The sequence below is a fragment of the Danio rerio genome, chromosome 5 (genome assembly GCF_049306965.1).
Source record: "Danio rerio strain Tuebingen ecotype United States chromosome 5, GRCz12tu, whole genome shotgun sequence".
Classification (NCBI taxonomy): Eukaryota; Metazoa; Chordata; class Actinopteri; order Cypriniformes; family Danionidae; genus Danio; species Danio rerio.
In genome coordinates this window covers 27539750-27564842 of record NC_133180.1, presented here as the reverse complement: position 1 = coordinate 27564842, position 25093 = coordinate 27539750, and the positions used below count along the sequence as shown (strand labels likewise).

Here is a 25093-nt window from a genome sequence, read left to right as displayed (position 1 = left end):
AAATATTTTTCATATTTCTTTATTATAAATCTTTAGGAAATGTTTTTGGTACATCAAAAAGTGTGGTTATGATGGCCATCCAACAAGCTAATCCTGCTAAAAATAGTGCTTAAAACATCACTAAAATGCAGCATTTAAAACTCATAATTGATAAAAAATTAAGGCGTATAACTATAAAAAGGTCCAGTTTTTGAGAAAAAAAACTTTCTCAAGGCTCACTACGGGCCTGACTAAACTTATTATTGAACTATGAGAGCAAAAAACATTTTATTACTAAAATAATCATTTATTACTCGTAAACGAGTTAAAATGTTCAATAATAGAGATTTTGATTTTAGGATAAAATCGCCCAACCCTACAATTTATTCACGACTTTATATACAAGTTTATATTAATGCTTGTTTGCTTCTGTCAGTCAAGTCCAGGGCATATTGGCAGCAGATTCATAATCACAGTCATATAAAACCTTTATAACGCTAAAAATGTTGTATAACAAAAATGCTGTTTGTCACTTCTATTGACAAACAAAAAATGATCATCATGTAATGTAAAAAAAAAACTTGACAATATGTCTTATTTTGCATCAAATTTAATTTGCAAAAACAAATTTCTGTATAGACCATTTCAATGTGGTCTTGTCATCGGACCATGAACATTTCCTGCTTGTCATCAAACTATTTCATAACTGTAACAAGAGGCAATTCAATCAAAACTTAATGTTAAAACTGCTATCATAAGATTATTTATCAATAAGTTTCTCTTTTTGGATTCTTGGAAGCTTTAGAAATTAAAAATGTAAAACAGGAAGTACGTTGGTACCATTGTTTTTGTTTACTCAAAATGGTCTACAGTAACTACATCAAAAGGCATTTTATATGCAAGCACACACACACTATTGTGAAAAAATTTGACTAATTTTTTTTAAAAACAGTATTCAAAAACATTTATATAAACAATTAAGCAATTCAAAAAGACAATTAGCACTGTTGCCTTTAGCCAATTACAATTAAACAACTAAAACTAAACCAATGTGGTGGACAGTATAGAATGATAACCATTTCAAGGTATACTGTGGTTTCGAAAAGTCAAGGTTTTAACACCACCAAAATTTTCTGCTATACCGTTACTATGGTATATGTAAGACTTTGTATCTAAGTTTATTTATTTTTATTTTTTATTATTATTATTTTTTTGGACATCAGTATTTCCAGCAGAAAAGATATCCAAAGATGCTGTTTTTGAAACAGTTTTTGAAAGTAATAATAAACAGAGCAAAAGTCAATGACTCATTTAAATTACTTAGCCTGACATGTTTACTGCTCCAAAATATTTTAAATGTTTCTCAAAAAAATTTTTAAAGGGGAATATATTTGTCGATGTTGTTTTTTTTTTTTTACCAAGACATTCAAAAACTATATATTTTAGAGCAGTAATCACAATACCGTGAAACCGTGATGTTTTTATCCAAGGTTGTTACCGTCAGAATCTTATACCGGCCCATGCCTAGGACAGACTGTAGCAGATTGAGGTAAAGTTGTTCTTTTGCATTTATAAAATCAATCACTATCAAGATACAACATTGTTCACTGTCAATTAAATAGTCCTAATGTTGTTTTGAAGTCATACTTACATGCGATTTCAGACAGAATATTACCGCAAAAAAAGTAGCGTGGTAAACATTAGGCTATATGAAAACCTGACACAAGTTGTCACTGTTCAAAAATGAAGGAATGTGGGAATATAAAAGCAACTTTATCTTATTCTGTAGCAGATCTACTGTTTTACAATGAAATATACATTTAGGCTATTATTACTATGCAGTGAGGGGAGTAAAACTAACAACATGACTTAATTGGGATGTTTTACTACAGTATGTCAGAGAGTCAAACTTTTTATGCTCCTCCCTAAATTCCTCTTCTGAAGACCCTAAACTCAAGAGATCTGCGTTTCAGCATGTTATATCCGTTCATAAAGAGGTGAACATACAACGAGCCACGACTTGAGAGTCATTATATAGCCTACGACATTTAAACAGTATGCAAGTATTCGTGAGTTTAAACTTGAACCTTTTCCGTTTGGAGTTAAGTAAGACGATACCTACTGACTTAATCAGAGCTAGGTGCACGTGAAAGTGAAATCCCACTTACGTGTATATCTATTGGTGAGAATTGTATTATCGTTCATGATGTGGAAGCTGCTGGCCTGTGTTTTCATGGCCTCGACGCTGCATGCGCGCGTTCTACGGAAGAGACACTCTACATGCGCGCATCAGTGCGACCTGTCCCGCTGCTCATCTTCTCTGGAGTATTGTTATTTCGGCGTGGTGATGGACAGCTGTGGCTGCTGCTCGGTGTGTGCGGCAGGAGAGGGAGACTATTGTGGAGAAGATAGACTTGGAGTGTGCGGTGCGGGGATGACCTGTGAAGAGCGGAGCGCTGAACGCAGCACGTGCGTCTGCGACTCCCATGAGCCAGTGTGCGGCAGCGACGGCAGGACTTACCCCAGCATCTGTAGACTCAAAGCGGAGAACAGACGGGCGAAGACGAGCGGCATACCTGCTGTCATTTTCATCCAGAGAGGGCCCTGTGAGACCGGTGAGGGAATCAAAAAAACGTGCATAACATCCGGCCTGTCAAATTTGACAACATTTAATCACTTAACTTAAATAGAAGCTAGTTGTTCTGTCAACAACAATTTAAATAAATGTATTTATTTTAAACATCTATTTTGACAAATGACTTTTTGCAGTCCACTCATAAAAATAAAGGGGTTTCATTCTTTAAAATAAAGGTTTGGGCAGTGTTGCTGTTGCCCTACTTGAATATTTACCAATAAAAATTATCAACAAATTGTAGTGCAAAGTTATTCATATATCGTTTTTTTCCAAAACAAAACAAACAAAACTACCTTTTATGCAATGAAAATATTCCATGGAGATACAGGCTCTTCATAGAACCATCCATGCCAAAATAAATTAGATTCAATTAACCTTTACTTTAGAATTAACCTTTATTTTAAAGTCATTTTTTATTTAAAAGCTTTTTAGTGAACTAAAGAATTAAAAAAATATATGAATTAAATAAAAAACATGGTCCTTCCTGACACCATTTCTGTTTATTACATGTTACCTTGTAGTAAATTATTCCATTTTAAATGTAATCGATTGTAAATGTAAATCCAAATTATTCATTATTCAAAACTGTTAAAAGTCAAATAAATAATTCTACAAGTAAAAAGCTTTTATTATTCAGCATCAATGAAATGGACTTAATCATTTAATTGATTTCTGTCTTTCATTTATTTGCCATAATCATGTTTTCCCTTACATTTAAAATAATTAAAACAATGATTAACCATTTGACTGCTGCTCTACCAAATAGTTGACCATGTTTTTACTGTTTTAAATAAAGACTATTACAGTAATTTGAAAAATGACTGTTTTAAATAATGGTTTACATAAACAGCATTGTTGGTTTTCAAAAAAAATCAAACAAACATAATCCTGTTGCACTACTGCAATTGATTTTGGTTTTAAAAAATAAGAAGCAGAAGAAGAAGAAAACATTTTAAATAAATAAAAAATAAAGATGATTTAATATTCAAAATTGTTTTTTTTTTTATTGTTTTTAAATGAATTGGTTTTACACTTTATATTTCCTATAGTATATATATATATATATATATATATATATATATATATATATATATATATATATATATATATATATATATATATATATATATATATATATAAATTTCGGTACTTTTAACATAAACCGAAATATCAACCAGTTGGTGGAGGTTGATATTTTAAAAACTATGGGATGTGTTGAATAAAGAAATTGAGTGTGTTAACTAGCGACATTAGGAGTTAAGAAATGGAATAAAAAAAATTATCTTGGTGGGGTATTTAAAGGGTTAATCAACAGATTATTGACTGCTATGGTTTCAGTTTCTAATTTCCATTCGAATAAAATTAATCATAAAGACAAAAAAGGAATTTTAACCTACAAATTCTCAAAGCTGCATTACATAAAATGTCTATTTCAAGCACAATTTTTGTATTTCTGATGTCTAATCCACCTAAATTCTTACAGTTATACTTACTTTTTATAAGTGCGAAAGTAAAAAAAAATCAAAAAGTCATTCAAGGGGCATATCATATCAGATATGAGTGAGTGCAGCTTGACTTAACAGCTTCATGCAAAATTCAACCAAATCCCCTCATAAAAAAGTAAGAGCAGGCATTTACGTGATAATAGATTTATGACTCTACCCGCAAACCTCTGCAGTAAAAGAGTTGTAGCATTTCAAATCTATTTCAATGTCACGGGAACATTGATAGCATTCATTTGAGCGCATGTCAGTGCTGGCATTCAGCAGATTTACACATTACAGAAGAAGGGTTTGGTTGAAGTCAACTCTTTCTTTAACACTTGTTGTTACAAGCCTGATCACGGAGCAGTTTTGGGACATTATTATTGCCATAGCATGTTGATTTAAAAAAAAAAGGTACTGAAATCATGAAATTAAATTGTTATAACTACCAGAATCTGTATCATTTTAGGTTATTAAACTTTTTAAATGCCTTTATGATCATCATGCTAAGATACCTGTGGTGTGATTTCCAAATGAAAGTGATCATATTGTGTTTTCTTCCTCACAGCTTGAGACATGTTTTAACACAAATGTTTGTCAAGTGCCTACCGTGTTCTTTTCTTGATAGTTTTCCACAATTCAAGGTGATCTGATAGCACTGACAGCTGGTATTTGAACAGTAGGAGATTGTTTTTTTTACTATCAGAGGAATCAAGCAAAATAACGCTTCGGAGTGATTGGACGGTAAGCAATTACACAACTGCTTTTAAAAGGGCAGTTCACAGGAAATCTAAATCCTGCTGTAATTTACTGACCTTCATTCTTCCATGGAAATCCTTCTAGGAAAGTGTTCTCTTCTATAGAGTAAAAGTGGATGGGGTCCAGATGCTGTCAAGCTTCATAAATGACAAAGTGCAGATGACTCATCATCATGTTCTATATTCAAAGTCCTCTGATGTCATCTGATGACTGTGAAGGCACAAGCTTAAATTGAATTTTCTCTCTGAAAATCCCGCTTGACAGCTGTGGGCACCTGTTGGATTCATTGTCGTTCCTTTTATCTTACACAGATGAAATAATTTGGACATAAAAATATATGTATACCATAATTCAATTAGTGACTTATTTATTTTGGTAATTGTCTTCAGAAAAAGTTTTTGTTTTGCTGATTAAAAGTCTCTTCGCATCCTGATAGCAATCATTAGGTTAAATGCTCCAAATGTATTTATATGTAATATTCTGTGAAAGGTGTAGGACCAAGAAAGGCTTGTCCAATCAAAACATTAGGTCCGCACATTACTATAGGCTGTACTACCTATCTGTCTAAATATGGAATTGCATACCTCTGCACATTCTGTTCATGCAGAATAGATAACATCATCAGCAAATAAATACACCCCCCAGCCACTTTATTAGGTACAACTGCACGGTAATGCAAATTTCTAATCAGCCAATCACAAGGCAGCAACTCAATGCATTTAGGCATGTAGACATGGCCAAGACGATCTGCTGCATTTCAAACCAAGCATCAGAATGGGCTAGAAAGGTGATTTAAGTGGCTTTGAACATGGCATGCTTGTTGGTGCCAGGCAGGTTGGTCTGAGTATTTTGGAAACCGCTGATCTACTGGGATTTTCACAGGTTTACAGAGAATGCCTTGTTGATGCCAGAGGTCAGAGGAGAAGGGCCAGACTGGTTCGAGCTGATAGAAAGGCAACAGTAACTCAAACCACTCGTTACAACCTAGGAATGCAGAAGAGCATCTCTGAACATACAACACGTCCAACCTTGAGGCAGATGTGCTACAGCAACAGAAGACCTCACCGGGTGCCACTGCTGTCAGCTAAGAACAGGAAACTGAGGCTACAATTCGCACCGACTCACCAAAATTGGACAATAGAAGATTGAAAAAATGTTGCCTGATCTGATGAGTCTTAATTTCTGCTGCGACATTCGGATAGGGTCAGAATTTGACATCGAAAGCATGGATTCATCCTGCCTTTTATCAATAGTTCAGGCTGGTGGTGGTGGTGTAATGGTGTGGGGGATATATTCTTGGCACCCTTGGGCCCATTAGTCCCAATTGAGCATCGTGTCAACGCCACAGCCTAGCTGAGTATTGTTGCTGACCATGTCCTTCTCTTTATGACCACATCTTCTGATGGCTACTTCCAGCAGGATAACGCGCCATGTCATAAAGCACGAATCATCTCAGATTGGTTTCTTGAAAATGACAATGTGTTCCATCCAAAGTGAACAGATCTCAACCCAATAGAGCACCTTTGGGATGTGGTGAAACTGGAGATTCACATCATGGATGTGCAGCCATCAAATCTGCAGCAACTTCCTGAGTCTATCATGTCAATAGGGACCGAAATATTTGAGGAATATTTCCAGTACCTTGGTAAACCTATACCGCGATGGGTATCAGAAGGCAAAAGGGGGTCCTACCTGGTACTAGTAAGGTGTACCTAATAAAGTGGCCGGTGAGTGTATATATCTTTAATAAATCTGTTTTGTTCAAATGCAGCAAAATAGAAAATGACCAATCCTTTGGAAATACTTACTTTATATGTCATTGAGCCTAAAATCAAATCACATTCCAAATAACTTTTCCAGCCTGTGAAATGTTTTTGTAGCCTTCTGTACCTAATCTGTGCCTTTCTAAACTTTATCCCGAAGGTCTTTCGGTAAAGGTATAGATTTTTACAGGGTATGATGATGTTCTATAGTCACTGTATATTACCTATATTCACTGAGAAATGGATATGGATAACTCACTCATGCTGCATTATAAACACTAAAAAGTCCTAAATGATGTACAGAATGCATAATTTGCTTCTCACACCAATTAAGATTTACTTGATTTATGTTTTATGTGCCAAATTAAAAGCAGAATCATTTTTGAAAACAACTCAATGATAAAGTTTAGGTTTCAGGTAAAACCCCTGCTTTTATGCATACAAATGTTCTCTGGCGTCTGGCCATGAGGTTCACATTTATTTTGTTTTGACAGCTATATACCTTGGGATATGTGATCCATCTATGAAAACCATGTGGCATGTTCTGTCAGCTATGCCTTGCCAAGTTCAGGGGGGTCCCCAAAGGGCTCGAAAACACAATGTCACAAACAATTCAGCTCTAAAAGTAGACCCAGTATGCCGAAATAGCCAAGGGAAGACCTATTTCATCTAGTTCTAACATGTTTGATAGATTACGTAAACTTTCTATTCACACATCACATCACAAATTTGCATTTATGAAGCTACAGATGTTTCTTTGACAGTGTATGAAAAGAGATAATGATTTAAACAATTACGTCTTTCTCTATTAGGTTTTAATGTGCCGCACTGGTGGTTTAGTGCCACAATAGCTCATTTACCACTACAGATATATCTTTGTGTGTACTGTATGTGTATATTTGTGTGCTTACCTGTTGAGGTTTTCTCCAGGGAAAGCTGTACATGTAATGTCTGGACCTTGACTTTCCCTCCGAGGAGCACAGCGGCTGTCAGCTGCCACAGACTTGGGGATAAGCATGTAACATCAGTATCTGTGAAGACTGTGTGACAAGTTTTCCCTCAGTGACTTCAGGTTGCAGGGTGAAGAAATGAGCTGTACGGGGCCTGTTTGCTTTACTCATACCCAGTCGCCCACACGCTACTATTGTTGGTGTACATGTTCAAGAGCTGCAGTATATTCTGACATTTGTTATGCATTTTAAGATTTGGATCTTGCAAGTGTTTATGTTGGGTTTTTCAGAGTTTTTTTTTTTTTTTGCTGATATTTTTCAGCTTGGTTAAGAAAATAACAAAATAAAAATGATTAAAAACAGATAGGACATATTTAAATGTGTTGAAACAGGTTTTAAAGGAATAAAAAAAGATATAATAATGTCATCTACAGTATCTGACGTAGCACAGTGTTTTAAGTCTTGATTAAAATGTGCCTAATGTTGGACCACATCTGATTATTTTTGAAAGCTGATTCCAGCAGCGAGGGGTGTAGTAGTTGAAGGCCGATTCACCCTGCTTTGACTGATCTTTTGGAATTTCTAATTTACTTGATCCTAATGATCTGAGTGATCTGTTAGGTTTGTATTCAGTGAGTAAATCTGAAATGCATTAAGGTCCCAGGCCAGTAAGTAGGCAAGTTTTCTACACCAGATAACATTCTGTCCATATGTTACAACGAAATTGGGGAAAACTATATTGCAATATATGATGAGATATGAATGCAGTTTCACCAGAAGATGTGAATAGCTCTATTTGGAAATAATTCACAATCTTAGATTTACTGTGATGATTTTCTTTATATTTTGTCATAAAATATAATAAACTAATTACAAGCATATAGAATAAATTCAGCACGGCCAATATACAAAGGAAATTAAATAATGAATGAGTGCTTTATGCTTTTCTGGAGAGTCTAATATCATTCACATAAATTGATTAATCATACGTACATTTACACTCTTGTTTTCATCATATAAATAAATACAATCCATCTTTGTTAAAGTAACAGACTATAAAAGTTCCCTGAAGTACTTTGAAATCTGCATTTTTATTCAATGTTTGACAGACAGGGACATAGAGTAGTCCCTCCCCCTTTTAAAAACAGCCAATAGCATTCTATTTGAATCACAACTGTGCCAGTCAGAGCTGTTGAACTCGTCAGATTCTTGACAGCCACAGTCTATAACAGTAATACGGAGTCATTTCTCCATACAGTTTTTGGCAAAATTCAAATGTGTTCCATAAGTTTTTGTGTTCCATGTCAACTTTCGCATATGATCCACTCTCTGCTGAAGCAGACCATTCCTGCACATTGCACACATCACATTACTCATTACGTGAAAGCAAGTTTTTATCCACCCAAAAGGAAAGTATATTTCCCCAATTATTATTTTTCAATTATTTTCTTCTGTGTTTAGGTCAGGGGTGCCAAAACTTTTTCTTATGAAGGGCCAAAAACCAAATTTGATTGAGGGTGGTGGGCCGAACGTAAACTATTTCCTTACAGTTAGCATGGTAAATTCCAAATGTATTTATATAGAGAAATAAATAGAAAAATAGAATAATCATATTAATAATTAAATATACATTTTGACATTTTACAATGAATTTCTTACAATAAAATTTTTTTTAAATCGCATTCATAACACAAATTGAGTTCAAAGCGGAAAACACAAGTCAAGCTGCACTTGCTTTCGCCTAGGGTTTGCTCATCAGTCTTGATTGATCTGTCAAGTGACAAAGTATTTACATATTACCCATCTCATTCACAACATTGAATTAAATCATTTAATTTCAGTTTGGTTTTTTTGTAGCTCAACAACTAAACTAACAAAAGGTTGTGATAAATTAAAAATGTTAATCTCTGTCAGTGCTTATGGCGTAGTGAAAAGTGCATTGACACATGCACTCCGGTGCTTACAGCGACGTTAATTCAATTCCAGCCTCAGGGTCCTATGCTGATCCTTCCCCTCTCTCTGCTCCCCACACTTTCCTGTCAGTACTCTCTACCATCCAATTAAAGTGAAAACCTCGAAAAATCATTATAAAAAAAAAAATAAAAAAAAAATGATTATATCCGTTGAAGGCATTCGCCCCAACATTTCCCATCATTCTCCCTCTATTTTTAGATGGGATAGCGGGCAAAATCAAAGGTTACGGACCCTAGTTTGAGCATCTCTAGTTTAGGTGAACCCTCAGTTTGAACACTTTTTGATGTGAATAATAGTGCCTTGAATGGAGCGGGGTCAGTCAGATACTACAGAGAATATGATTAGTCAGAAAAACATGAGAAACATCAAAAAGTATGAGGTGACATTAAAAAAAATGTTGCCAAAGGTGACAAACCTAAAGATTTGAATATTTTTATATTCTAAAATTTAATTTTGTCACTAATTTGGAGCACACTAGATTATAAATTACCTAAAGACTAACATGTTGATACTAATTTAAACAAAAATTTTGATTTCACAGGACCTTCTTGTGCCCAAATGCTCAGTCACAAGTCCCAAAGGGTTAGTTCAACTCGCAAAAATTAATTTAGCTGATATTGACTCACCCTCAAGTGGTTTCAAACCTTTATGGGTTTCTTTTTTCTGTTGAACCCGTTGGAATGTTGGTTACCAGTAGCCATTTACATCAATAGAAAGAAAGAAATTTCTGACATTTTTCAAAAGTACCTTATTTTTACAGCAGAAGAATGAAACTCAAACAGGTTTAGAACAAGCGGAGGATACGTAAAAAAGGATATATCTATTTTGGAGTGAACTACCCCTTTAAAAACATGACTCTTGACTAAAACAATGACTCTGTTAATCATGTGTTTTGAACTGTGGTGTCTGATCAGCTACATTCCCTTCTTAACATTGCACATCCGGAGTTGTAGATGTTGAAAATATATATATTGTGCTTGATACTTTCTCATTTAATTTGTGTCATTTTTTGCCTGTTCTGTTTCCTTTAAAGGGTCTCGAAATCCAAGCAGCATGCGCTACAAATTTAACTTCATAGCAGATGTGGTGGATAAGATCGCCCCTGCAGTGGTCCATCTAGAACTCTTTAGTCGGTAAGGACAGATGGTGTTGGTTGTGTAGATGCTGAGCAGAGAGTAGATGCTTGGTTTTCCAAGCTGGCTCTGACTCAACTCTTGATGTGTGATTAAATTATGGTAATATAATTGTTTTTGTGTGTTTGTTTTTCGGCAGACTTTCAGAAATAGAGTAGACAGTGTATACTGCGGTTTGGATCAGATTATTTGTTTACAAGAGAAGTGAGAAAATATGAAGTGTCATCACCAACAAACATTTAAAGGAGCCGTATGTAAGATTTTGACTCAAAAGCTTATAAATACCATAATATGTTTCCAGATGTTTATGAAACATGTTAAGTGAACATACTTGTTTATTTGACAATGCTAAAGTCAGATATTCTGTGCTATGTGCCAGAACGTCTGTCTTCGTTATGGTCATTTAACCCACCCAATGCCAGCTTAGCCAATTATATATCAGCACCCCGGGTTGCCTTGGTGGAAAACAGCGTATTTTATTTATTCAGTCAGTCAGAAAGGCTCTCAAAGTATGCGCCCACGACCAAAATGAGACTTCCGGTGGACAGTAGCAGTCTCCGAAATGAGACGCAGATTCAGAGTTCCACATGAGGAGGTTATTAATTAGCAAATAATATAAATATTACAAATGTGGGCGCAGGTTACCCCATGTCCTAACAACACACTACCTGACAAGATTTGCAGTGATAAGCAATTTGGCTGTTTGCACCAGACGAAATTTAAAAAAAGCCATTTAGAAGCACAGAATAGTGCACTCCAACTAAATGGTAGGGTTTACAATCTAATTAATACATATTAAACCTCTTTAACATTATTATATGTACATTCTGAATGATAGATATTTGTTGGCTTCCACTGAGTCACAGTTCTGAAGTTCAATGTCAAATATGCTGTTTTAGTTTGGCAATAAATGTCAAGTAAAAAGCCTTTATACTCAAAATTATTAACATTTAACACTGAATAAAGCACATGAATTGTACCTGAGCTGAGTTTATCCTGTTGTTCACCTGTGAGAAATAGAAGCAGTTTCTAAAATAGAAATTTCAGGTGTTGATTAGGACAAAAACTCCTTTTAGTTTGGAAAATATTTCTTCTATTGAGTGCCGTTGCTTTTAGTTATTTGAAAACGGTTCAAATCAGCCTTTAGGCTCAATAGTCTGGCAGACTCTTGTTGATGTCGTCAATCTGGCAACCTGCACTTGCATAGACTTGTCAGAGGAGGAGCCGAGTGAAAATGTGTTTTGATCCTGGAATGCAATACCTAGTTCAACCACTGGGTGTCAAACTTACATACTGCACCTTTAAACGCCTGCACTATTTTAAAGGATGTTAAAGGCTCTTTAAAATTGTGCTTTGCACACTAAGACTACATTCATTCGATCAAAGATTCACTAAAACTGTGACATGAAGATTTTATTTTAATAAACTTAATTTTTTTCCAGCATCATTACTTCTATTTTACTGTATTATTAATAAATTATTATTAGGATTCTTTAATGAATATGGTATTTAAAATAGCAGCATTTATTTGAAACATAATAATACAGCAATAAACGTTTACTATATTTACTTCCAGACTGCCATTTTCCAACCAAGACGTTCCTGTGTCCAGTGGTTCAGGTTTTATAGTGTCAGAGGACGGATGGATCGTCACCAATGCACACGTACTGTCCAATAAGCAACGCATCAAAGTGGAGCTGAAAAATGGCATGCTCTATGATGCCACAATCAAAGACGTGGATCAGAAATTAGACATTGCTCTTATCAAGATCGACTCAGAGGTAAGAAGCCCAAGATCTGGATCAGGGGACATGGATGAATGACTTAACCAATAACAATAAACAGCCTCCAGTAGCCATAAGTGTTCAAAATACCCTCTGTTGCTTGAGGAGAAAAAATGTTGTCCTGGAATATTACAGCTCGGGCCCTCTGGTTTATTATCAGCTACTAGCGTCACAGCTGCTGGAGGTAAATTAATCTTGGGTAGGCAGTCCAGCAGATGTTTCTGGAGTCAGCAAGGGCTCGTGCCATCAGAAATTACATTCGGCTTGTAGACAGGGTTAATTTGCTTTCTGATTTTCTCATGTCTTACAAATTCCAACTTTTCCACCTATTTTCCGAATAAGGTTGCAACCATGTCTGTTTGCCACTGACATTATGTCTTTGTAAACAGCAACAGCACACAACCCTGAAATTTCTCTCCGCGTAAATAAAAAAAGCCTTTCTGACTGATATAGAAGCAACTCCTAAGACCGTCTTTAAAGTCAAGCTCTGATCAGCGGCACAAAATATCATCTGCCAACACCAATAACGTCCCGTCATAACCCGGACCATAGCAACAGCATGTAGCACAATGATTGGTAATCACTTTAATGCAGTCCCAGACTGTGTATGGCTGCATGTGGTTTCAAAAAGGAGGAGAAAAGTGAAGAAAATGTGCTGGGGAGGCAGATGGCAATCTGTTATTTTTGCAGCGCTCAGGCCCCCACAGCAGTAGCCTGCGGAGTCAAGGTTGGGACAGAGTGTAAAAGCGTCCTGCACTAGAATCGCTGCAAATCAAGCCTGGTGCTTCCGCCTCAAGTCATAGAAATGCACCCTGCAGAGCGCAGGCAGGCGGAGACAGGCTCAGGATCAGACTGGCTGCTGGCTTCAAACATTTCAGGGAAACTTATTAGACTCCTCTAAAAGGGTGACAGCACAGAAGACAGTTGTTGTTGTTGTTTTGTTTGCTTTCTAAAGTCGCAATGAGCCAATACTATTACAAATGTGTCATCATAGCTGTGGTGATAAAAATTCCCATGTTGAAATTATGTAAATGTTAATGTGAAATTCAAACCGTAAATGTTGTTTTGATGCTGACATAAGTCTGTAATGGCCTCAATTCAAGTGACAACACACTGAGTGCTTTAACTGCGCTACTTATAGCTAGAATTATGGATAAACCGCAGAAGGTATGTTGTAAAATAAAATACAGCCTACTGAGATGTTTTTTTTTTTTTTTAACCCTGGGTTACAGCCGCAGAAATACACCAGTAAAACAGCATGAGAACTAGGATGTCATCTGACTTTACACTGACCTCAACCAAGTCATTCAGTGTTCAGTTTCATTATTGAAATGTTTGACAAAAAATGCTCTGAGATTTTTTTTCCTAATTGCGAGATGACGATACAGTCAATAAACTATAATTGTAACTTTTTTACTTGCAATATCTTTGATAAAAAGATTACAATGAAATCTTTCCTAAAGATTTACATTTTTAAACATATAGTCATTAGTCTAGTTGTTTTAGTATTCATTATAAAAGGAAAATAAGTATTGAATGTCACTATTTTAGTGACGCTGAAGGTGTCGCTGACTTGAAATTTTCCCCGGATGTTGGTAACAAACAAAGAATTCCCTGGATGTTGGTAACAGCCAAAAAAATATGATTTCTTTGCATATATGCAAAGAAATTAAACCTAATTAGTATACAAATTAAGTTATGCACAATATAATGAAATGACGCAGGGAAAAATAATTGAACACATGAAGAAAGGGGGGTGTAGAAAGGCAGTGAAAGCCCAGACAGCAGCTGAAATTTCTTAGAAGTTATTCAGCAACCTTCTGCCCTTCGTCATTGTAAATATGTAAAATATAATATTAGCTGCTTCTGTCCAACAACTACATTACCAGGATGATGAAGATGAAACCAGGGTGGACATTTCAGCAAGACAACAATCCAAATCACAGCCAATGAAAATCGCCAATGCTTTTAAAGAAAGTAAATCTAGATGTAGAATGACCCAGCCAATCACCTGACTTAAATCAAATGGAAAACTCTGAATTAAGATCAGATTAGATAGACAACAAGACCCACAAAACCATTAAGATTTTTACACTGTTATTGATATCTGTGAAAAACTTACACCTGAGCAATGCATGTGACTTCTTTCTCCATATGAGTGGCATCTTTAAGCTGCCATCACCAAAAAAGTATTTTATATAACATATTAAATTCAGTAGTTCAGTGCTTTCTCCTTATGTCATTTCATTATTACACATAACTCATTTTTGTGTTTGTACTGTTTGGGTTTTACAAAAATCTGGTTTAATTCCATGTCAACAGCTCCTCTAGAAATTTTATTCCTAGGACAAATACATGACATATTCAATACTTTTTTTACCCACTGTGATTTAACTATTAGTATCTTGATACTGGTTTTGAGTGGACTAGTTACCATTTTTTCCTTCATTCGTTTGTGTCTCAAAATAACCAGTAAGAGCATAAAATGAAGTTTTATGAACTAATTTCGAGAGGAGCACGTGATATGATTAAGCATGACTGGCCGCTCATCTGTAATCAGTAATAATCCAATCAGAGTGATCCTAGTTTACTATAAATGGATCATTTTCTCCCTACTGCTCTGTCTTCGTTTTGGAAGAATCCCCCCTTCCACCCCATCTCCTCCTTTCCCCCCCTTTTCTCAAGGGGGAGCTATCGAGACCTACCTGATCTCGGATCCCCCGATATGCATATTGACCGGGTGGGAGCCCTGGGCTCAAATATCTCAGAGCTCAGGGTTATCTCTCGGGACAGCATAAACCTGCTTTAAATGCTAAGCATGTCTAAGTTGGAACTCTTGAAAATGAGATTTACTCAATGCAAAATGCATTTTGGTACAAAAAATAAAATACAGCGTTTCTCTTTGTCTCTTTATAGACTGCTCTCCCTGTGCTTTTACTTGGTCGTTCCTCAGACCTGAGGCCAGGAGAGTTTGTAGTGGCCGTGGGCAGCCCATTTTCCCTTCAAAACACCGTGACCACCGGCATCATCAGCACTACCCACCGAGGAGGTCATGAACTTGGCCTTCAGAACTCTGATATGGAGTATATTCAAACAGATGCTATTATAAATGTAAGCGTTTCACACAGACACCTCTTCAATATTAGCGTGACTAGACAGTCAAGTGTGTTTTAATGACAATAAAAAGAATGTCCATATTTCCACTCACAGTATGGCAACTCAGGAGGACCCCTTGTAAACTTGGTAAGAAACATTTGTTATTCTCTCTCTTATTTAGCATTATATTTTGAACAAAATTCTCACTCTCAGCTGCTTACAGAGCTTGTGTATCTCTATTTGTTTCAGTAAATTTCCCCCAAGGTTATCATCGCTCGTGTTGCTATTTGTTCAGCATTCAGCGTTAGTATTCATGGTCGCTTACTGCGCAGTGTCTACTATTTCTGTGTCTCCTGCCATCTGGAAATGCAGTATACCCTGGGCAAATTACCTGCAGTGGTTTTTATTAGTCTATTGATCTTCGTAAGAGAAAACACAACATGTGTCCTTGAAGGTGCCTCGGGCTCAAGCATGCATCTGGAGTTGCAATAGAAATATTTTCAGTAATAGTGCACAATAGGAGCTTCAAAATATGTAAAAATAAATAATGATAATAAAAACCCTGCACAGATGCACCATAAACCTGAAATTAAATAATAAAGCAGTATAAGCAAAACGCTGTATTTCAAGCTGATTTAGTTACACTGAAATCTGATATACAGTACTGCACTATATATACTGCTAGCTTAAACCACTAAACACGCATTGAAGATTAAAATCGTAGACTAAAAAATTTATAAATATTTTACAACATGTATTGCCAATTGTCAGCAATAGTGTAATCATCATCAATCAATTTTTGAATTTTAGTTGTGGTATATCTTGATCTCATTGGGAAAATGTGCCCAGGGAAACATTTTTGAGAACCGACAAATGTACACATGGTTGCATTTCGTGTGTAAAACGAAACTACAGGGCAGTACCGCTGACTGCTTACCTCCATATAGATACTTTTCCAGAGTGATTGGTTTGCTTGGTAGCTCACCGCAAGCTGTGTCAGACTTTTGACGTGGAGTGGACCAGGGTTCGAGGCTGGCGAAGGACAATTACATGCCAATCAGTAAAAATAAATCTCATAAAAGCAGTAGAGCTGTATTTGGGCCATAAAAATTTGGCTTGATGGGGCCCGAGCCCGACAGGTACATTTTGATTGACAGGTTTATAAAGCCTGAACCAGTTTATAGCCCAACATTATTCAAATGTGCACATGCTCTCATACACAGCTCTCAGCAGTATATTCTGAAGCCTGATCTAAAGTATTTTTAAGTCATATATGATAAGTATGGTTAATAATATGGTTATATTTGCTGTTTTACTCATGTTATGGTCATTTTGATGGCATTTTTGATCTCCACTGTTTATACTCTACACACACATATATACAGTAATTAACCTAATAAATAAACCCAATGATTACCATCCCTTCTGTATCTCAAGATAGCTGTTCGTTCATTACAGTGCATTTCAATGTTATGCTCCCTGTTTGTGGTTTTAAGGATGGGGATGTCATTGGCATTAACACTCTGAAGGTAACACCAGGAATATCATTTGCCATTCCCTCAGACCGAATACGACAATTCCTCGCAGATTCCTACGAAAGACAAAGAAAAGGTCTGCAAACTCCAAGTCTATTTTTTTTTTTACTTGAATTAATTCATGAATTGGCAGTTAAATCCGCTGTGGAGACTCCAGATTAATAAAGGGACTAAGCCGAAAAGAAAATGTATGAATGTATTTATGGTTTAGTGCTGCCAATTCTGTCATTTACTCATACTTATGTGGTTTTAAACCCCTAAGATTTTTGTTCATCTTCAGAACATAAATAATGATATTTTTAAGAGATTTGACAGTCAGTTTGCCCCAGAAATCTTATAAAGTGCGGTTTATTTATAAACTAATTTGGAGAGGATCACTTGCTTAAGATCAACACGGCTGGCACTATATTAGCTTCATAATTTGCCCTATCAGATGATTACGGACGCATTATAAATAACCAGAGCTTTTCACTCCAGTTATCTTCATCTTGAACTCTTGAAATGTTTGCAAAGAAAGACAAGAATACATTTTATTGAATCAAGGTGCTTAAACCAAGACTTCTGAAGATATTTATACTATGAATTATGAATGAATAAAATGTTGGCTTTGTACTAATATAAAGATTGCACAGCAGGTACAAACAGAAGCTCAACCATCCCTGGCTGACATGCAACGCCAAACCTCTTTGGTTCTAGAAAACACACAAATTTCCTGCATGACACACAGCTTTCACCTCATTGGTTCTTCAGTAATGTGCCAAACAAGCTTGATTGCACTTCCTTGATCAAGTTTGATTATGCATGTTTAAACGCCCAAATTAAAATGTGTTCATTCATTACATGAAGTGATTATGTCTTTTCAAAAGCCTTGAATTAAATACATTGGAAAAACCTCTCTGGTTAGATTTAGATTATTCTCCGCATAAGGTTGAGAAACTGATAACAGAACTTTTTATTATGGGGTGAACAAATAAACAGATAAAACAAATAAAATCGTGACTACTATGTTTACATGGACATCAGTAATCAAATTATTTGCGTTAAAGGGCACTTATGATGATAATCATCTTTTGTAAGCTGTTTGGATAGAACTGTGTGTAAGTATAGTGTGTCCATAGTCATATTGGGGTGATATAAAGCCAATAAGTCTCTTTTTATAAATTTCCTGACGTTAAAATAGGATCCAAATCCCTCCCATTTTAAGGCCCACCGCAATGTGACGTAGGAGTGCGGTTTCCCAGCCCACCAAATTAATTGACAGCCGCGTATTAACATATATAATCATATCAACAAAACAGGACGGGCGCAAAAGCAACTGGGATTAAAAGATCGGTTCAGCTCGCTGTGATTATCAATCATTATCAAATGTGATCGAGAATGAGTTTAAAACGTTTTTAAAACAGTGCATGTTTGTAATGAATAACAGTGATTTTACCGTCTTTATCATCATAGCCGTATGTCACTACAATTATAAAAGAAGACGCTTCAATCCTGGTTTGTGGACGTTAAATCAGGTTTATTTTGTTTATTAACATTAGGGATATCCATACAGCAGTGGAAATTAACGTGTGTCCTGTCATATTTGCTGTGCAAAAACAGTGCAAAGTTAGTGTGTGAACTTTGTAACAACATTGTGTGTGACTCATCGAAAAGGTTTGAATTAACTCTACAACAAATACTCATTGTAGTACTTCTTACAAACGTTACATGAGATCTGCTTCCTTCATGTCTGTCACTGTGCTGTTTATCTAACGCAGCCGAGTCAGGCTCTGACAGGCATGTGCGAACGGTAGATGGGAAGAAACTAGCATTAAGACAAAAGCAACAAAAACAGCTACATTGTGTTCAGAGCAGAAATAACAGTATTCTGAAAAGGTATAATAAATAATCTGATGGGTGCTTTGAGCTGAAACTTTACAGACAAATTCTGGAGACACAAAAGACTTATCTTTAATCCTGAAAAAAGAGGTGAAATAGGTGCCCTTTAATACAGATAAAGCAATAATATGATCAAAGTGTTTATATGAGTTGCTTTTAGAAAAGTTCCATCTTGCATGTTATAGTACACTAAAAATTGTAATCACAAAAAGTCAAGACAGCAAATATTTGTATGTTGCATTAAGTTATTAAGCTTTCATCTAACTTTAAGATATACAAAGTTTAACTTAATATTTTAATATTAATATTATATTATTTTTAATATTATTATTTTTTTTTAATGACTACAACAGTTCATTTGATTCAACTAAAAAAAATTAGGCAGCAAGATTTTTTTTCAGTGTACAAAGATTGATTAATCTCATTACATCTTATCCAATGTTTCCTCCAGAGTTTCATGTAATTTCATGCGTTTCTTTTTTTTATTAATTTTATTTTACTTCAACTGCAGTTCAGCATTTTTACTTTCTTTCAGCAACATTTCATTGATGTCCTAGTGTCAAACTCTGACATACTGGATGAGAGTATGAAATAGGGGCTGATAGGAGAGAGTTATTTAATGGAAATTGATACTGCACCCCAAATTAAAAGTAAACTTCAGCATTGTCTTAATCAGGGTATTGGTGTTCATGAAAACATCCTGACTGATAGATGGGGCGAACAATCTCTTCAAAAGGGATAGTTTACTCAATTTTTTTTATTTACTTACTGTTTACTCACCCTCAGGTTGTGCCAAACCTTTGGGTTTCTTTCTACTGTTGAACACAAAATAAGATATTTTGGGGAAAGCTGAAATCTTGTAACTGTTGCCATCCATAGTCAGAAAAACAAATATTATAGAATTCAAAGGTAACAGGTTACAGCATTCTTCAAACAATCATCTTTTGTGTTCAACTGAAGAAACTTAAATGGGTTTCAAACAAGAATTTTTCATTTTTGGGTGAACTAGCCCTTTAAACATCTGTTTCTCACATTACAGGAAGAACACTGACTAAAAAGAAATACATGGGAGTGAGAATGCTTCAACTTTCAGCTGCGTGAGTTTCTTCCTTTCAAACCCTTGATGAAGATGTCAAATAAACTTTGCACCATTTTGATGTTGTGATGCTTCACTTGTTTAATCAGTTTGATTAGGGAGCTCAGGGAGAAGGAGAGCAGCTTCCCTGATGTGAGCTCAGGAGTCTATGTGTATGAGGTTATTCCAGGGACAGCTGCCTTCAGGTAAAGAGATTTGCCTCCACCCCTCATCCCACCTCTCCCGATTATCCCTTACTGCACCTATTTTTACACTCATCTAAGCCCAGAGGCCCCTTTCAAACCATCATAACCTTCAGTCAGATCAAGATTTACTGAATATCCTCATCGGATGCCACAGGGGCTTTTACATATTTGCCCAGTGAATACACTTTTTCCTGCTGCACCCCTGTTTTATAATAACATTCCCCTTGTGGTGTTTTGTTTTTGTATGTAAAGGGTCTAGTTTTGAAACCCATATTATTTCACAAAATTTCAGATTTTTTTTTTTTTTAATTCTGCAATGTCCTCACCCTCATTTCATTCCTGACTTCCTTTCATAAGTGATATTTTGACAAACTGAATCAAATGCTTTGCTTGTTTTTTTTTTTTACCAACATCATTCAAAATATCTTCAATAACAATAAATATGTCTCACAGAAGAAGAAAACAAAGTCAGATACTTGTTTGGAATGAAATGATGGTGAGTTTATATATTGGAATTAGCCGTGTCCTCTTCAATTGACCCTTCGCTAAGCCACACCCAAAAACCGTCATCCACCAATCGTGGCTTATCAACCATAACTACGCGCAGGGGCTCTTTCAAGCTTTTGAGCGAGGCAAACAGACGAGAGCGTTGTGCATGTGGATTGTGCAAATCTGATACCCGGTATCCTAAAAGTTTGGACGGATGGTGGAATTTTTTCCCTTTTCAAAACCAAAAACCCAAGAGGAGAAATTCCTGACATTCAGTGATAGACGGCAATTAATCTATTAGGCTTTTTGGCTAAAAATAGAGAAATCAATTTGTTATTATTAGATTATTTTAAAATTTCCCCTCTACTGCTGAACATGAGCTAAGCTGTTGAATGGTTAGCATATGAGCTAACCATATAAGCTAGCTTCAATTTTTATTGAATTATTCTCTAATCGGTTGCTTATTATGACTCGAATATACTCCTGTAATGCATACTGCAGGCCTTTTTTGTCTGGCTTTCTCGGATATTTCACCTGTTCGCCAAAAATGAGATTATATCCCTGGCAGTGTCTTACACCGGCGCTTACATATTGTAAAAGCCTTGAACGAAAGCTTGACAGGCGTAGCAACAGTAAATAAGGAGGGCTGGGATTAGCGAAGGGTCAATTGCTTTATCTACTTGAACAAATTCATTAAACAGAACTATTTTTGGCAAAGAAATTATAGTATAGATCTTTTCAGATTAAGATTCAAAGTCTGATCAGTTATCTGTTGAAATTATATACACTGCATTGAACAATGATGAAGAGTTTTTTTTTTTTTGTAGTGCTGGCATGCTCAACCAAGACGTGATAATCAGCATTAATGGACAACCAGTGTATTCCACGGAAGATGTAAGTCAGGCAGTACAGTCGAATGAAATTCTCTCTTTGATGGTGCGCCGTGCTCAGAAAGAGATCACACTAACAGTAGTTCCTGGAGAAGTGGACTGATAAGGATCATGCTTCTAAAAATTAACTGAATAATGATAGCAGATGACATCATGAAGTGTAAAGGCTCACTGATGCAGTTTGATACACACATATGCAGGTCTTTTATGTGTAAGAACTTTTGTATATATTCTTCTGACAGATTTTGCCACTTTTTGTTGATTTTTTTTTAGGAGTTTTAAGTTGCAAAGTATACTGTATGTTATTGTTATTCATTACCACTCGAAGGTGTGTGGGCAGTTCTTTTTTGTTCAGAATTACAGTAAGAATACTAGTAAATACAGTAAAAAAAAACTAGTTTTCAGCATCATTAATCCACTATTCAGTGTAACTTGATCTTTCTAATAAGCTAATTTGGTGCTCAATAACATTTGTTATTGTTAGCAATGCTGAACAGTTTGTGCTGCTTAATATTTTATAGAAAATGCTACACTTTTCAACCTCCTGAAAATATATATGTAAATATAACTCATTTGTAACATCACAATGTTCTGAATGTCACAAATTAATCTTTTCTGGAAATGTTTTTTTTAATTTCTGTTAGAAAATGTTACTGTTCAGTAATGTATGAGACAGTTAACGAAAGCACTTAATAAAAAAACAGTTTGAACTTGTGCATAGTGTCTTAAAAATGGATGCACCTAATCTTCAGCTGCTAAAAATTATTCACCAAGTGTTTTTTTAACAAAAAGAAGAAAAATGCCCACAAACATGAGACAAAAAAAGGTTATGTTGTACTGCATTGACCAGCAGTGTTCAGCGTGCTTGTTTCACTCTACCTCTAGCCTTATTGATTGTGTGGAGTGAAGTGGCTTTAACACTGTATGCTAAAAACGCTGCACTTTAAACACTGCTGAGACTAGTAGCTTAATAAGACATCAAAGTAACTAATTACTTTTTGATGTAACTCAGTAGTATAAAGAAGAAAAATTAGCAACCTATTGAAGGCAGAACATCAGGTTTGCTCAGCTAGGGGATACGCATTGTAAACAAAGAAAGATGTGGTGACTGGGTGTGGAATCATGGGAAATGTCTTCACATCCATCAAGACATGTTCATCTTGGATGAGGTAATATTTCTCAACTATAGTTGGGGGTCACTCAACTACTTTGAGTCACCCACTGTGTTCTTGTGATGCATGCCTTTGTCTTTGAAAGCCGATGTCACTTCTGCCAGACACATTCATGTGTCTGCGGAAAACATGTTAACGAATGTGACGGTGCACACTGTATCAGCATAAAGAGCAATTAAGAAAATGACTATTTAACTGTGGTGGATTATACTGCTTTGCTATTATCATATTGCATAAACAAAAACTACACCGGGACTGCCATTTAATGATTATTCACCTATATTACTAATATGAAGTCACAAACCCTTGTTTACCATTTTTCATTTAAATGTGGAAAGGCTGGTGGCTTCTCTCACAAAAAAAAAACAATCCTGCAAGAGTCCTGTAGGATTTTGGCTATAAGTGCATGAATCCTACAGGAATCCGCTTGTTAAGTGTGACAACATGCGAAGCAGCTTCCGGGTCCAAGCGCTCTAATCAACTGTATGGGGAGACTCATGCAATGGTAATTATAAACGTTTACAAAGCGATTTGATACTTTCGAAAATCACGATCGCAACATATATGTCCATGCCTAATATCCGATGGCCAGAAAGTGATTCATTTTTTTATAAATTGTTAAAATTTTGGTATTTGTGATGCAGCAAGCCCAGAGATTTTTGTGTACACTATAACTTTATATAAAATTAACTTTAATGTGTGATATGAATTAAAAGTGACCATAAACAAATAATTTCTCAACTCAAATGAGTGGCGGCTTGGACCCGGAAACAGTATTACATACGTCACCAACACGTCATCACTTAACAAGCGGATCCTAAGGTGAAATCCTGAATAAAAATTCTACAGGACAGAGTACTTTCCTAAAGGTGTCCTGTATGACTGTGTTGTGTTCTGCAAGATAGTAACACTTCTGCAGGATTTTTAAGTACTTACAGCATTGCTGTACGTATTTTCACTGATGTCCAGAAATAGGATTGTATATCATCCTAATGAAATGCTACAATTCCTGCAGGACGCCAAATTCATGGATTTACTGGAATGCCAATGTTTATTTCTGATAGATATCATGGACCTGTATTCATGCATTCAACTGACCTAAAACATTTCTCAAATTCCAGAATCCACACAAACAAACAATACAAAACAAAAAAGCAGCTAGTTTAAGTCAGCAATTTTCTGTACACAATAAATATGCCATTTATAACTGCACGTTTTTTTTATAAAATATATGTAAATTTCATTGTAGATATATACAAAAAAACTGAGATTTTTATCATTCCACATGTTTAAAACAGAGCTATTTATCGTAGCAAGATGATCATTTACATTTCTTACAATTACAGAACATTTTACAGTTGTTGTAATTACAGTACCTTTCAGCATTTATACATGTACTGTGTGTACACATCACAGACAACATCAGAAGGACACTGTTACGCTGCAACACTGGGGGGTGAAGCACATAAGATGTGAATTCACTCGAATATAGGCATGTAATCATACTTTTTATTGGCTAAGGTAAGTCAAAAATGTCTCTCTTTTTTCTAGACTTAATCGTTTCTGCAAATTAATGAGCCACATTCTGTTATCATCTGTCTACTTTTATCTTTAAGCTCTTATGACTAATAAATACATTTTAAAAAATTACATTTTCGGTCATCTTTGTTTGTTATTTAATTTGAACACACATAGTATTGCTTAGAAAAGGTGTTTCTTATACAATATCCCTTTAGCAACTCAAATAGATTAGTATACATAATAGTTTTTAGGATGTCTGTAGAATTAATTATTGAATTATTTTACTTAATAGAATGATAAATAATCATTGTAGAGTATTTTTGGTTTCATTTTTTAGCCAAGTGCATACAGAAATGTCATTTTCTGCCCAATTTTTTTTATTTTGGTGCATTGCTTTCATTTTGGTTTGTGGCAAACCTCAAAGTTTTCATGCACTGCAAGTATTTAATATTTTCTGTCTTCAAATAAGGAATCAATTTCACTATCTGAAAGATATTTACAATTTTGTGTAATAGCGTATTGAATTACATATACAGTTAATATCAGAATTATTAAACCACCTTTGATTTTCTTTTCTTTTTTAAATATTTCCCAAATTATGTTTAACAGAGCAAGGAAATTTCACAGCATGTCTGAATATTTTTTCTTCTGGAGAAAGTCTTATTTGTTTTATTTTCAGCTAGAATAAAAACAGTTTAATTTTTTTTAAGTACCATTTTCAATATATTAACCCCTTTAAGCTTTATTTATTTTCAATAGTCTACAGAACA

General features: G+C 35.3%; 2 protein-coding genes across 3 annotated transcripts in view; one reads left to right on the top strand and one right to left on the bottom strand.

Annotated features, from left to right (window-relative positions):
* The window catches only part of unc5db (unc-5 netrin receptor Db), a 443321-nt gene extending 440687 nt beyond the window's left edge, over nt 1-2634 (bottom strand). The window contains exon 1 of one of the 2 annotated variants that reach the window (XM_073952196.1): nt 2501-2634. The gene's annotated coding sequence lies outside the window, so the exon portion shown is untranslated. Of the gene's footprint in view, nt 1-2147 lie in introns of both variants that reach the window. The other variant, XM_073952195.1, reaches the window with a different exon arrangement.
* On the top strand, nt 1959-22344 carry htra4 (HtrA serine peptidase 4). The gene is made up of 9 exons (XM_017356257.4): nt 1959-2594; nt 10578-10677; nt 12254-12458; nt 15378-15572; nt 15672-15704; nt 17054-17168; nt 20010-20067; nt 20156-20251; nt 21568-22344. Exons 1-9 carry the CDS (start codon nt 2183-2185, stop codon nt 21731-21733), a joined length of 1380 nt encoding a protein of 459 aa, XP_017211746.2. The 5' UTR covers nt 1959-2182; the 3' UTR covers nt 21734-22344.
* Nucleotides 22345-25093: the final 2749 nt, after the last annotated feature.